The 16,122-nt window shown below is 42.4% G+C and overlaps 1 protein-coding gene across 1 annotated transcript in view; it reads right to left on the bottom strand.

Annotated features, from left to right (window-relative positions):
- LOC306713815 (ankyrin repeat and BTB/POZ domain-containing protein 3-A) overlaps positions 1-16,122 on the bottom strand; it is a 132,708-nt gene that overhangs the window by 37,041 nt on the left and 79,545 nt on the right. The window contains exon 2 of the mRNA XM_079183653.1: positions 3,118-3,255. Within this exon, the coding sequence (XP_079039779.1) occupies positions 3,118-3,255 (138 nt within the window). The remainder of the gene's footprint in view (positions 1-3,117; positions 3,256-16,122) is intronic.

Below are 16,122 nucleotides of genomic sequence, written 5' to 3'. Positions count from 1 at the left end.
TCATTTAATTAAATTATCATTTATTACGATGCACTTATAGCATTAAGCTTTACGAGCAGCACTGAGTGCTGCTTTCTTTGCCCCGGGTTTCGCCAATCATTGGTGGAGGTTGTACGCAGCCTCGGACATTTACATAACATCAGCATTATTTATTAGACGTTCATTTGTAAATCATGATGACCAGTTTCATAATAATAATATGTTGAGCAGATGTGTGCTCTTAAGAACAGTTATATATATATATAGATGGTGAAATGTATTTGTTGACAAATGAAGCAGGCATCATGACGTCAAAACGTTCCCAAAAGAGAAAAACATTATAATTTTGGCAACTTTTTACTGTAAAAATGTTCAGGTTCAACCTGGTTAAGCTGAAAATAAATACAGCAACAAGAGAAGCTGGAGCAGAATGTAAACGTCGCTGATGTCCCACTAAAGGCTCATGGTAATTGCAGCCTAATGCACTTCGTCTTCTCAAAAGAGTGAAATCACCCGAGTGCATTAGCGGATCGAGTTCTTTTTTTAAACTACTTCATACTTTTTTCTTTCACAAAGCTTTTATTTTGTAAATGGCTCAGTGTTACTCTCCCCTTGTGCTTTTTGCAGCGACATGTTCATTATATTTTCTTTTAGACCCCCATGTTTCTATTTATTTATTAATACACGTGTTAAGAGGACACATTTCTACAAAAAACAGACAAACTCTACATCTGGCTGAGATGTAACAACCACTGGAATTTCTATCTATGAAGCCCTTGTTAGAGCGTTGAAGTCTTATAGTTTATTTTTGCTGCTTCTACCGGTGCACACTTCTACCGCACCAGTGGTCACTTCCTGTTTACTTAAAACCTTCTGTATGTGTCCTCTCCCTGGTTGTGACAGCTTTAGTTCAGCCGGTAACTTGCTGATTGACTTATTCTGTTCTAATAATCACTTGTTCTTGTATTTCTATTTCTGTTGTTCCACTAGTATTTGAAGCAGCAGAACTGCGTGTGTGTGTGATTGGTGTAAAATATAGACTATCCTATAAATGTGTGCATCAATCAGAGAAGCAGATTACACACAAGCTGCACTGCAGATGAGAGAGAAGCTGCTCTTGTCGCACCTGTTTCTGATAAATAAGATGCACGAGCTCCAGCAGATCTGCTCCTTTAAGTTCCTTGCAAAAGCAGATGGTGGAGCATGTCAAAAGTAGCACTCTTAATGCAATCAGCATGCACTTGATGAAGCGGATTCACACTCGTGGCTCGTGTTCTGCAGATCAATCTGTCCACATAACGCAGCACGAGGTGGAAATCATGCCACACACTAAATGACTGCAAGCAGCTGGCATCAACTGTATCACGAGCCACATGTCAACCTCTGGCAGCTTCGACTGGCCGACCCTGGAGGTAAGGAGGTCCAGCTGAGGCAGCGCGGCGGTGGGGGGTCAAACACACGGTGCATTAAACAGGAATCAAACAGCAGCCTGTGCTGCTTTTTTTTGCCTTCTGGTCGGAGCACGTGAACAGAATGTCCCTCACTTGGATGCTAACGAGTGTGAGTGGTTATTCACCGAGTCTGCCACACAGAGATTTCTTTTCCCACGAGGTACCCGCATCATTCCAGAGCGTGTATCCGTCACCGAACCACCAACCAAACAATAAACCAACTTAAGAGCCATATATTTCCCTCTGGAGTCGGTGGAGACCAAAACAGAGCTAAAAAACAGAGTGAATATTAGACCTACATTCATCCGATAGACATAAATACAACTCTAAATGTGTAAATAGGCAACTTTTTGCCAATAAATTGCACTTACACGGTGATATATGTCAGTGTTGTGTTCACTGCTTGTTTAAACAACCCACACGTGGCCAAAACATCAGTTATTGCCGGTTTAAAGAGGATATCCACTGCACCTAACAGAGTGGGAAGTTTCTGTATGTGGCGCTTGGTTCTTCTATCCATCTACTCATCCTCGGTGGCTATCAGGTCTCATGCTAACTAACCAATTCTTATTGTATCGATTCCCAAAACACCATGAATATAAATGCACCCCAACACTTCACAAACTGCTTTCAGGCTCAATCACGACTGCGTCACAGCAACTGGTGACAAGAAAAGACTACAAATTGTTACTTTAATCGATGATGCGTAAAGAAGTGCTGGTTTGTAATGCGCTATGGGGATGAAAGAAACATCCATCCGGTACAAATGTGCACAGACACGAACTCGGTGGCGCAGATGTCTGGAGGGGACAGGGTGAACTAATGTGTGACTGTGGAGTGGGGCGAGGCAGCGGGGGTGTCAAGAGTTAAAGGTGGAGCCCTTCCTTTCAAGTTGAGGTTAAAAGCCTCTGAGGAGGTCACCTTGGATTTAAAGGTCTCCGGGTGTGACTCATAAACAGGTGTTAGGACAGCTGTAACAGAACGGTTGCGTCAGAGGGTGAGGCAGGGGGAGAGACGGATGGGGAGAGGGGTGAGGGGACAGTGGAGAGGCGGTGGGTTTGGCCCTCAGACCACCGTGATGGCCCGCAGGGACGGGGAGTGAACACACTGATGGGGCTATTTGGGAAACACTTACGGAAATAAGTCCTCGACATGATCAGATTTAATGTGCATAACAGTTACTGCTGCATTTATAATGTGCTGTTCATCAAACATCAGTGTCTGAGAGCCAATCACTGTAGCCTTAAGTTGCTCATATATAAAGGGTCGGATTTTTCTGCAGGCCAACCCGGAAGTTAGCGTTAACCTGCTCGACAAAAAGTCAGTGGAAGTGCAAAAATGATGACTCATTTCCGGCTTTTAGGACTTATTCCTGCAGCAATCAATTATCCAACACACCCACGACACAGACCCCGTCGCCAACATCACCAGTGTGTGTGTGTGTGTGTGTGTGTGTGTGTGTGTGTGTGTGTCTCAACCTGCCCACTGGCCTTGACAGCGCTTCATTTGTGTTTATGCGTTTTCATCTGGAAAGCTAGTAAGTTCACCTTGAGTTTCGCATGTTTTATCACAAATATCTCTTCAATGCTAGAATGGGGAAACCTGAAACCCTTTGGTTTCTCTAATTCTCTAAAACTTACATTTTAAACTTACATATTGTGTAAACTGCTGGTAAAAGTGTACTCACTCAGCTCTGCGATGCTGCCCACCCGGGTAGCGAGCAGCGACTGCTCCAGCGTGCGGAGCTCGGCCTGACCCTCACCCCCCCTCCCCGAGCGCTGCTGGTCCCGGTGCAGGTTCAAACTCTCCGGCAGGCTCAGCACACCTGCAGACGGGGGGGAAAAACATGTATTTAGTGAAAAGTGCCAAAAGTTTTCATCTGCAGCACATTTTTTTTGCTGATGTCAGATTAATCAACAACTCAGGGGGAACGCAAACTGTGAAAAAGAGTCAGCAAATCAGCACTTTCAGTTAAATATTCAAAACAGAGTTGTTAAGCTGGATGAAAAAGAACACGTTCATTTGCAGCAGCCGAGAGTGCAAACATTTATTCAAATGATTAAACATGGAGACAAAGTCGCAGGTTAATGGCACACTGTACTGCACATCTTCGTTTGTGGACAAAACATCTCAGCTGGTATCACGAATACAAACTCAGACTGAACGTTCTAATGAAAGGGATGCTGATTTATTTAGTCTCCGGTGATGCGTGGCAGCTCTTCTGCACAAAGGTTTCTCTTTACCATCAAAATGATACGACTCAAAGTGCATGATTATAGAAGTGTCGCTTATCGTCTTTGAAATAAATTGTCCCTGCAGTGATTTCTGAGTCTTGGAGTTTTGGTGTCACTCTGGCTTTCCCTCCGACTTTTTGTTTATAGCTTGAACCCTAATTGAGCTAACTAGGGTGCGACCTGACATGAAAAGCTGTAAATTCGAAGCATGACCTTGAGCATAAATAGTCCCCCCCCCCCCCCTTGCAAACAAGGTGCAGATAATGTTGGCTGGAGAGGATTAATCCATTTAGGTGGTGTTACTGCAGCCAGGCTTTGTTTAGCTGCAGAGAATGGCTGCAGACAGAGGGGATATTGAGTTTTTAGCTGCAGGAGAATGGAGAGCAACACCCGTGCCGAGTGCTAATCCTAATGACGCGGCGCAGGGGGACACGCCGTTTCTCAACAAACAGTAATTACAACATGGAGGAGCTCAGTCAATTTGTGTGTGTGTGTGTGTGTGTGCGATGCCAAGCGCAGAAGACAAAAGAGCCACGCAGGCGGACACAAGTGCAGCATCAGGAGTCTGGAGTTCTCCCCTCCTGCTCCAGATTCCTCCCCTCATGTCCTCTTCCCACAGAGTCCAGCCCAAGAATTCCATTATTCCCAGTCAGAGTCCCGCTCCCTCTTCCTCCCACAGCCTTTCCGGGGAGGTCAGCTTTATTCGGAGCCTCTGATGATGATGATGATCACAACAGCTTTCTCTATGACTGTTTAACCTCTGAACGGTATTGATGGAGCAGCTGGTATTCGGGTGTGTCTCTAATGACATTCCATGAAACAAAAAAGGATGTTTTTGGTCTGCAATATTGAAGCATTTCTATATTTAAAAGAGAAGAAAGATTCCTTTGTAAGCCCGCGGTTCTAAACCTAAGGGTCCTGAGATCATTTCCCGGGGTGGCCGCCAGATGTTTTTTGAGAAAAAAATAAAAGAACATATTTTAGACAAAGGAATGGTTTTAACATTAGGCCAACATTAGCTGATATAATTTGCCTCAGAATAGATTTGTGAGAGTCAAAAAGCCACAGTGCTAGCTGCAACTAAACCAAGCTGATTATTCTGATTATTTCGCAGCTCGAAAAGGTTGAGAGACACTGCTGTAATGATACGGTGATTAGCAGGAAGGTGAAAACGGGGCTACACCTGGATGTAAAGACAAGGTTTTACAGACATCTGATCGCTGTTTCAACAGCGTTTTAAATTACTATATTTTAAAGTATAGCTTGGAGCTACTATACACATTCAACCACATTTAGCCCAGTTAATAAATCTTGACTTTAAATGTCTTTTGACCTGCAAATCATGAGCATTAAAGTTCGGAAAAAACGATATGAAGAAAGATGACTCAATGAGTTCATGAAGCTCACTTGGGACTAATCCTAGTCAGAAATCAAGAGGGACTCTGGCAGTGTTTTATATAAAAAGTTTGAGAAACTGCAGAGTAAACAACACATCAGTGTTGCCCTGCTGCAAAATACTCAGCGCTGCAAATGTCTAGGGAAGGCAACGTCCAAAAAAGTAAAAATTCTGAAAGAAGACTTCAGAGTGGCTGATGGCAAACAGAAAAGCAGGGATTCCTCTATCCTCGGGTTACACAAAAAAGGACGCTTTCAGTCGCTCTCCGTCTCCTGTCCCAGACAGAAGCGGAGAAATCTCCTCTAATCACCAAAACCATATTGCTATTCACGGCTACCTCTGCAGGAGATTTAGCACTGTGTGTGTGTGTGATTGTGTTTGAGGGGAAAACAAGTTTGAATTATTCACAGTGCCTTCCGTAATCAAGGCCTCCCATCCCGTCCGTCACCCCAACTTCATCTCCCCCAACATTTCCCCCCCCTACTGCCCTAACTATTCTTTTAATGTAATTCAGGGAGCCCTTTGCTGAATTATTCATCCCGTCAGATCAAGACATATAAACAACTCCGCAGCTCTCTCTTTCCCCACCTCCCACTCCCTCTACATGCTATCTCTCACCAACACTTGGCTGCTCTGGTTGAAAAGAAAAGAAAAAAAAGAAAGTATGAATATTTGATCCTAGGTGCTGTTTGTGTAATAAACATCAGAGGTGAGAAAGAAGCCAGTCTGGCTCCTCGGAGACTTGGAAAAGAGAAGAAGATGGAGGGATGGAGGGAAGAGGGGATGCTGACACAAACGCCTGATTAGAAAAATGACAAGCAACATGAGACTCCGAGGCGTTACAGGCGTGTTTTCATAAGCTCATATTTCTGAGTCACTTCAACCACATCTTCATGTGACCTCCGAGGCAATTGGAAGAGCACGGCGGCGTAAATACGCATACTTGAGAAACACTAATCCCAGATAAACAGATATGACCTGCATTTTCTATTCATGGGGCTCCCTTCATCTGTGCTGCCGCCGGGCAGATGAAGACGGAGACTGGGTCAGCGGGACAAGACCACTTTACCGAACTGCCCTGAGTCATCTCCGCAGAAATACTGCTGCTCGTGCAAGTCATCATAAATAATGTAGAGGACATTCGAGCTGTGCAGGTATGTGCACACAACAGCTGTCTGTATATGGGAACAGATCCTCGGAGAGAAAAAAGAATAAGGAAAAGGAGAAGAAGAGGGACAGACAAAAAAGCAAAACAAAAAACAGAACACAAGGCCCAGAACAAAGCAATTAATATAAATCTCACAGCGTGAAACAAAGATGCTTTGATATTATCCCGCTTTAAAGCCGCTGCCGCGTTAATGAAGCGACTTCTCTACCAGGTTTTTCGATGTTTACATGAGCCCGATGAGCTGGAACTTGTTTGAGGAAGAGGAAGCAACACAAACGTGGTTCTTTTCATTGCTGTGTTGTGGTTTTACAGCCATTAAGGATGTGCGTACTTTAACAGCACAGACAGAGCAGGGTTCAGCTCAGCTCTGGCTTCCAGGTGCGTTTCTCTCTTAGATGTAGCGCACACTGTCTGTTGCTTGTTGCAAATGTGCACAAATGTACATCAACTATGGTGAATCTTGGGGAACAGCATTCCTTCCTGAGAGAGCACTCTTCTTTTTGTGCGCTAAATATGAAGCTACAACGGTTAGCTTAGCGTAGCATTAAGTCGAAAACTGAAACGATCTTCCCACTAGCACCTCTAAGCTCTCCACACTTTATATCTCCTTAATCAAAGCTTTACAGGTGTTGGCAGGTGTATTTTCTACTTTTGGACAGAGCCAATGTAGATGTGTCCCACTGTTTTCAGGCTTTAAGCTAAGCTAACTGTCTCCTGGCTGAAGCTTACTGCACAGATATGAGTGGTGTCGATCCGCTTGCAAGACAGCGAATAAGCTGACTTCCCAAAAATGTCAGACTTTTCTTCTATTGGCTCTTAAACAGCTGATAAAACCTTGAACATACGTGAAAGATATAAACAGAACAGGCTGCTGATATTGTTGCCCTTTCCGAAAGGGAAACTGCCGACAGCTCAAAACAATGCGAGATGCTCTGTGAGTTCAGTGGACCGAACTGGCTGCAATCGCTTCCAACAAATCATTTCTCAGTGTTTACTGAACCCTGATGGAGCTGGATGTGAGCATGACCTACAGGCTACAAGCTGAGGACCTGGAGAACCTCGGAGAGTTTCCAGGAACTCACGAAAACAGCCATGTTTTCAGCCTCATAATGGAAACACCGTGCAGAGGGTTTTAAAAAAGGGTTGTTGTGACGGAGAAGAGTGCGATATCAATCAGCAACACGGGTCTGAAAAGTCCCTAAAAGTCTGACAGCACTTCAAACTCATCTTTTTTTTTAAGTCTAAGAGGCACCAAAGAGACTTTTATTCCAAATTCAGCAGCAGTGCACACCAGTTACACAGGTGACAGGTTTAATGGGACACCTTGACATTTTAAATGTGAGCTATTTGTTGCCTGAAACAAGAGGTTGAACACATTTATTTGTAAAAAAAATAGCCTTGTTGTGCTTTGTCACCGGTTCAGAGGTGATGCATCATGCCTCCTACATCTCTGCTCCTGACTTTAATGAAGTGTTTTATTAATTTATCAATATTATTTTGGGGCTTTTTGCCGTTATTGGATAGTGCAGCCGAAGAGAGACAGAAAAGAGAGAGAGAGAGAGAGAGAGAGAGATGAGATGAGATGCTGCAAAGGGCCAGAAGTTGGATTTGGATTTGAAGTTTGAGGTCACACAGATACTGGGATCGAAAAAATACGATACAAGTCTGATTTTCAAAAGCACTTTTGAAATAAATAGTTCAGATTTACCCGACGACTTGGATCATAATTGAATCGTGAGGCTAGCGAAGACTTACACCTCTGCTATAAAATAAAATGTGATACAAGCAGTGTGTGCGTGTGTGTGTGTGCATGTGTGTAATTAATAGCTCGTTATTCAGACTTTCCTGCTGTCTGCGTGAGAAGAGAGCCATTTAAAAAAAGGTCTTTTCAGGAGAGGAATGGGATTGTCTGGACTGTTGGATATTGAGCCCGGGGCATAATGGGATCCGTGATCAATGCCGTCCCTTTTCGTGATAGACAGACAATCCTTTCTGAATGGCTTCACCACTCAAGAGCAAAGAAAGCTCAATTCCTTAATGCCCGACCTTTGAACATCTCCTCGAGAAAAATCACTTTAAAAGAAAACGAGTGCCCAATAAGAACCAACGCGTTATGATGACTTTAGGGTGACATTTCGATTGGCTGTAAGCCACAAGCATCTCATATACTGCTCTAAAAGGAGATGTCAAGGTCAATTAGGTCACTTTGAACACGTGCTTCGGTACTGCAGCAACAATCCCCGCATGGCTCGGCTCCCTCGTGTTCTGCAGGAATGCCCGATCGATTTTTCCCTGTTGTGAGAAAGCGGCGCTCTCTCCCCCGCGCTCGTCGGTGGGAAAACTCTGCCGGAATATTAACAGGTAGTTGCCATGGCAACAGGCGACGGCCTGCCTAACAGCGCGGGGATTGCCTGAGCAGGGAAAAGAGCAGCATTTTCTTTTTCTGTCTTTATTTTTTTTTACTGCAAGGAAAAAGCACATGAACACACACACAGGGGGAAAAAAAAGGAAAACTCTCTTACTGCTCTGTGAGTTTTTAAGCCTCAGAGCTACATCCACATGGATGACCAGCCACCCAACAACAAGCATCGCGTCATAGGGGGGATGATTCAGTTGGATAATTGCTGCATCTAGTGCACCACAGAGACATTTGTTCTCTCATCAATAATGAATGAATGTACTTGGGACTCAGACCACATTAGCGGTGAAATGGCCAAAATGATTTAACGGCCGAACCCAACTGGCTGACTGCAAATGTCAGCCGCAGAGACCCACGACCCAGCTGTTTGCAGGAGCCCACAGCAGCGGGAGAAAGAGTGGACACCGAGACAAGAGTGGATTCAATAGAGTCCCCATTGTGCCTTTACGTGAGGGTCTAATTAATTATGCATTTTAAATGTCTTCTAAGCTTTGAGGCTCCCAAGATGATCAGCAGCTCTCATGTTCTAAATAATACGGAACCACGTGGCTCGTTGATGTCAGCGACTGAACCAGCTATACTGCCTCACTATCATTATAATATATATATATATATATATATATATATATATATATATCAGGCCTCACCATATGGTGACACTAATTACCTCTGAATGCAGAGAACACAAAGTCCCAAAAGGTGATTTATATAGTTATTTATTTTATGCAAACATGATCCATATGTTGCGAGCTAGAGTTGTTATCTTGTGGGAATAAGATACAGTAATTTAGCATAAATTAATATACTTTCCGACCACACAAATGCACACAGACACCTCAACATGGAGATAACATGGCAGATAAAGGATTTTGTTTGATGGACTGTCAACAGTTTAGAATCTACTACTTAAGATGAATGTTCATGAAATGCAAAGAACATTACCATAAAAGAAAAGTCCAGAAACTCGCCGAGCTATCAGGACATAGACTGCAACAACTTCACAGAAGACAGTATTTTAAGTACTAAATTATACATAGCACGTATGCTGAGATTAAAGTGAGACTATATGTAACTTTTTATTCTTCTCACAAATTAAATGTTTAATTCATAAGTACTCAATTAATTACACTACAGTTCTGCTGCCACAGACTTACTCCGGTACGACCAGCAGCTTATGGTGGCTGGTGTTTAGATGGATGCTGCGTAAAATACATAGATCACTAAAATAATCTTTCTCTAACAAATGATTTGTTTAATTCACAAGTGCTCAATTGAATACATTGTGGGTGTTGCTGACATGATGTTGCTGGTATGACTAGCCGCTTACGGCGGCTAATGTTTGCAAACTTTAGACAGAAGCTGTCTGAGTTAACGGGTACATTTGCTGACTTTATGGCTCCCGATGACGCCGATGATGGGAAATGAAGTTAAGTCAAATCGTCGGGTTACATCGTCTCCCCGTAAACCGTCTCTTGTGTAATTTGTGTCGTGACAACTGGAAAATATTTATAGAATAATTAAATGTCTCAAAATTATGCAGACTAAATAAAATAAATAACTCATGGAAACATAACTTGTGTGGACAAGGTGATAAATTGTGCGCACAAGATAAAATCTTATCACCACAAGATAAAAAAAATGTAATCTTCATGTGCTGCAGGGGCTTCGTAAATCCGGAGCCTGAAATAATTCAATTAGTAAAATAAAATAATAAAGAAAGACATTTCTGGCTATCTAGCATGAGAGTCAGGCCAGTTATGAGGGTACGAATCCATAAAACAGGTCGATCGCAGGTAAATAAGAAGCCTCTCGTGACCGTGAATGTTCTGGTCAGGTCAGATAAAAGACCTTTAAGTTGATGTACCCAAAGTTGTTCTTTGTTATTCATTGTTTCAGTCTTCAGTTTAGCCTCCAAGTAATGTCTCATTGTGTCACTGTGAAGCACTTACTACCTCATAATAATAGCTCAGTTTGGTGTGGATGGCGTATTCTGACATTGCCCTTATAAACGTTTATGTTACCGGCTTTCAGCGCCTGTTCGCGCTGCAGGCAGACGATACACAAAGTGTCAGGGAGAGTACTACAATTATCTTCCTAACAGAGTGCGAGAGTAGCTCGTAATGGAAGTCCCTACATTCTTGCACCTAACAGGGTGCCGTGAAGGTCTTTCAGTTATTATGAAACAGAACTCACTGAAGATCGAAGACGAACAGGAAATCTGCTGCCTCTGCTGTGCCCCGTTCTCTCTCACACACCAGACTTATTGTACTCTCAAAAATTCCATTCAGATGTCAGGGACAAGTTATGCAAGCACCACCGCTGGACTCACCAACCAAAAAGGTATATTTTCACTGCCTCAATCCCCCAAAAACACAACTTCAAGGAGACTGGATGTGTTGAAATGCTTCAAAACGCCGTTCAGAAATTATTCCAAACGGTTAGCTAAACTACCGCCAGTCTTGTAATTAAGCCTTGATTAGGCCTGGCATGATAACTGCTTTTGTTGGACGATATATTGTCCCAGAAATAATTACGAGAAACAATAGTATTGCCATTTTAAGACCATTTTATCCAGCAGATATGATAATATTATCATAATAATCCAAGTACACCTTTTCAAAGAGCAATGAACTTCTAATATTTCTGATATCTCAGGATTTGATGAAACTAGGAGGTCTAACCGGCCGAGATGAACGCCAGACAAGATATTCTAAAATTCACCAAACCAAAAAAGTGTTTCATCCTCATGGGGCCACTAGTGGCTTCATATTTGTACTCCTGTTTAATCTTCAGTTGCTTCTCACTGATTGAACATTTCTCATTAGCATTCGTATTATCCACTGTTTTCCATCACACATAAGTGAAGAAAGCCCCTCTCCTCCAGTGTGACATCTTCCAACAACATGGACCCTCACAGCCTCATACAGAGATTAAAACAAATAACTGTAAAAAACATGCAGATGTGTTTACAGCATACGCTCATCCACTGCAAACCGTCTGCGTCTCACCAACATGTTAAAACTTTTATTTCATTTTTTATTTCATTTCCTTTCACTGCAGTCTTTTTCTGGGCTTGTGTGTGGCCGAGTCCTTGAAACACCGTAAAGAAAACAAACCGGAGCGAAAGCTTCCCTGGAACTACAACTGAAAATGAAATCAGCTTCTTTCTCACCAAAATATTCTGAAATGTCTAAGATATGCTGTAGTAGTCTGTGCTGAATGTTTAATGTTACACACACTCTGATCCTTTTCTTAAAAACAAGCAGCGAATGAGCTGAAACTTACTATAAAGCTGCAAAGCCAAGAGAAGCAGCAGATTTAGATGATAATTCTCAAACTGTCATTTGATTTGATTAAAGCGGCTTTAACTTTATAGTATCAGTATTTCACAATGTTATATTATTTGATGTAAAATCTTGATCTACAGTGTAACAGAGTGAAGTAAAAAGTAATATTTCCCTCTGATATGTAGTGATGCAAATACTACAAAGCTTCTTCTGAGAGAAGTGCAAGATTCTCGTGTCTGAGCTTCTATTCTGTGTGAAATGTGAACTAAAGAATCTACCCGTGAGCTGGGATCAGTGGTGGAAGAAGTACTTAGATCTTTCACTTCAGTAAAAGTACCAACAACGTACTTTATCTCAACACATTTTCTCAGGAAACTTTAAAACCCCAAATATTAATTTCCCTCACTTGTAGCTCTACATAAATGGCGACAGAGATTACAGAGTGACATATTTTTTCAGGGCGAGCTGGTGTCACTCCAGATGGCCTTTCTGGTCCGGTGCCGAATCCTCACAGAGCGAGCGCTGCTGCATCAGGAACATCTTCAGGCGAAGTGAAACCAAAGCCGTGGTATTTAATGTGAGAAATCCATATGTTCTGCATCATAATTCAACACACAAAAGAAGCGACGTGAACGTGGTGTGTCTGCTTTTGTCGCTTAATCATCAGCAAGTCATCAGCATCACAAGGAGCCTAATCCCTCATCATTTGGGCACCTTTATCACGCCAAGTCAGATGGATTGCAGGTGGCGAGCCAGATGCTTTACTATATTTACAACCATCTAGAGCCCCATCGAGGCACGAATTAAACCAACACAAAGACCGTATTTGTGCCTCCAACGACACCGCTGTCTTGTCAGTCAGTCTGTTGTTTGCTGTATGCGGGTATTATATATTCAAAATGAATGGTCTGAATTCCCCCTCGGTTCTGTCTGACTCATCACAATCACAGAGGCGGCGCAGTGCGATCAGACGCAACACAAATATCAGAGAAGAAAAATGGCGGGTGTCAAGGATTAAGTGGTCTGAAAACGATAACGCAAACTGTTCACTAAAACTAAAAAAACATTAAAGAAATCATTGTTTTTCTCTGTGATCAAAGAGCAGGCTTACCCGACCATAGTGTTTCCATAAAACTTTAATATCAAACAGTTAATTCTCCTTAATGGTATGAATAAAAACCTTCAACAGAATATTCCGGTCCAATTTAAAACTGTGCATCAGCTAAAAAGTATGCAGAAGGTCAGCCATCAGCTACAAGACATCCTTTTACTTTGATGAGCAGATAAATACAAGAGGAAGAAAAGATTTCACTCCACACCTGAAACGTTGTCCACATCTCTGACAGCTGCTTCCATTGCCATTGATAAATATATGCAGTACTACAGGTTGTTATCAGTCGACTTACAGAATAAAACCTCTTTGATCAGCATTACTCTTTAATAAACATATCAAACGTCAAATGAACCGCTACTAAAAAACAGCCAACGCAGCTTCGGTGTTGCTTAAAAGTGATGCAGGAGGGACATAAAGAAAAGACGGACTGTACCAGCATCAAATCCACTTTGTTACCATTTGTATTCAATTTCAAGCTTGCACCGTTTCCCAGAGGAAGAACAAAACAACATCTGCAAGGATGAAAAGGAAACACGGTGCTCACTTTAAAACTACTTTAATTTACACTGTCGCCTACAGTCCAGGCTGCATTTAAAGGCCCTGAAAGCTCAAATTCTCAATTCGCTGTGAAGGAAGCGGTGCCTCTATGCAAGAGGCAACGGGAGCATTTTTGGGGCTATTTCACATGAGAGGTTTGTGTGTGATCTTCTCACTGGTTTGAAGATCTAATTAGGATGAAGCACTATTGTATTAAAATGTGGCGACAGCTGTGGGGTTTCTCTTCTTGCGCCAAACAGATTAATGTTTTCCAGAAATATCAAAACCAACAGCAGCCACTGGTGAGTTTGACTTACAAACGCATGCAGTGCAGCCAAACCGGGTTCAAACACACACGACTTTTAAAAAAATAATTTCAGATAACAAGGCAGAATATTCTGCGTACAACACACAAATATTTTCATTTGATTGGACGGTCGGTTTAAACCATCGCCCGACTGATTTTAATACTGACATCAATATTTGATTAAAAAAATCTGATGATGCATCAGATTTGATTTTCATGGTATTGAGACCAAATTACATACAGAGCACAACATTGTATAAAATAAAACCTTCAGTTCATCAGCCGATAAATCTTCTGGTCTACCTCTACTGTACACATCATGAAGCTCCAATGAAAAGCTGGGACAACAAGTTGCGAGTGTCAGTAGTATCAGGAGGATTTCAATGTACTAAAAACGACTTAATGGGAAACAAAAGGGGAAAACTGCATGTTACACTAAAGAGGAATACTAACTGGGAAAACAGTATAGACAGTACAAGTTGTGTCTGTCTGTCTCATTCTCCTCACAGAACTTCCGCTCTCAATCAAACAGCGTTTTAGAAGAATTATCTGATCAATAATGTTGTGTTTGAGGGGATTTATAATTACAATACACAGACTGAAGCAGTGAGCAAACAGAGAACCGTTCAGGTGCTTTAAGGTGATGGCGCTTCAATTTAAGGATCCTGCATGTAATCAAATCATATGGAGAACATCCCGAAATAAGCTGACGGCCGTTGGGGTTTAATGTACTGCAACGACAAATTTAAGACCTCAGCTGCTCCTGGTCCCAAAGAGGCAAACATATTACAGCTATATATAGCACGTTAATGTATTTAATGGTCAGCTCCGAGGTGGATTGAGACCAATCAGCCCTTCAGCCCGTCCTGCGCCGCCACATGTACCCAAAAAGAGCACGTCTCTAATTTGGCAAGTGCGATGCTGACATTTGGATCCTGTGCCCCGTTGGGAAAGGCAGCGACCTCGCATTGGGATGCCGCTACCGTACCACACCTGATCTGCTCTCACAGGATGTTCTCACACTGCATCAAACAACAACAAAATCCATTCAAAACGGAGCTTTATCGATTGGGTAAGTCCCCAAATGACATTTGATTTGAAAAGCAGAAGCAGTGTGAGGCAGCAGAAAGAGACAGACTGGCCTCTGGTCGAACAGGGGAACTTGAGTCTTGAGTCTTGACCCCCCCCCCCCCTGCAGGCGACCACATCAAGGTAACTTCCAGTAAGATCCTAAACCTCTTCCGGCTCCAGAGGGGCCACAACACTGCTGACAGTGCAACCAGACCGAAAGGAGGGAAGCTTTCTATGGATAACAAGCAATCAATAACTTCTATTAAATGTGAAGGAATAAGGAAACACGTGTGAAAGTTGTCCAACCTCCTACAAAAGCCTCTCACAGCCTCTGAAGCAACAGCAGCCGGAAGACGACATATGTAATATATATGTAATATATATGTAATAACGTCACGACAGGAATGAGCCACCCGGCTGATTAGAAGTCATTTTATCTTGTAAACTCTTGGACATCAAAATTCAATTAAACTTGAAGAAGAAAAAAATAAGAAAGTAAAGTCCACTTACTAGATTTACCGGAAAAGCGAGGAAAGTGCACCTTCATTTAAGATGTTTTGTCACTAATTTATTGTAATTAGGATGTTTTGTAGCCTCAAAAAACAAAAACAAAAATGAAAATGTAATAAAAGCCACTCTGATAAAAGAATCACTTAATAGGCTTTTATAGATAGCTAATAATTATTTCTATTTAAATTTCTCAGCACTTTCCGCATAAATCTCACTCGACCTCTCTCACAGCCCAGCAACACATACCGAGAAGAAAACTGTCATTATAAAAACAAAACAACCCTTAACCCGAACCACCGAGGAGGGCGCTTTCATTTAAACAGGAAGAAAACACTATTCGACGGGGGAACCATCTTTGACATAACACCTGGCTGGATTCATCGCAAGTGAAGCAACACTGCTGAAGAAGAGCTGATTTTCTGTCTCTGCTGCAGCTCGTAGCTGCTGAGAAGATTAACGGTGAATTTCTACACTGTACTCCATCCGATATGGGTTTAATTACCTCGTACGATGAGGTGAGGCATTCCGTGTTTGTTTGGATTTCACACACTTTTGTATTAACCAGCTCATTAACAAACACACCGCGCCGCGTTCCAGCTGTATTTACGGCTCAAATGTTGACACAAAGGCTGAACTATAGTCAGAAGTA

Source organism: Pholis gunnellus (assembly GCF_910591455.1).
Source record: "Pholis gunnellus genome assembly, chromosome: 22".
NCBI classification, from domain to species: domain Eukaryota; kingdom Metazoa; phylum Chordata; class Actinopteri; order Perciformes; family Pholidae; genus Pholis; species Pholis gunnellus.
This window is presented reverse-complemented; position numbering and strand designations above follow the sequence as displayed.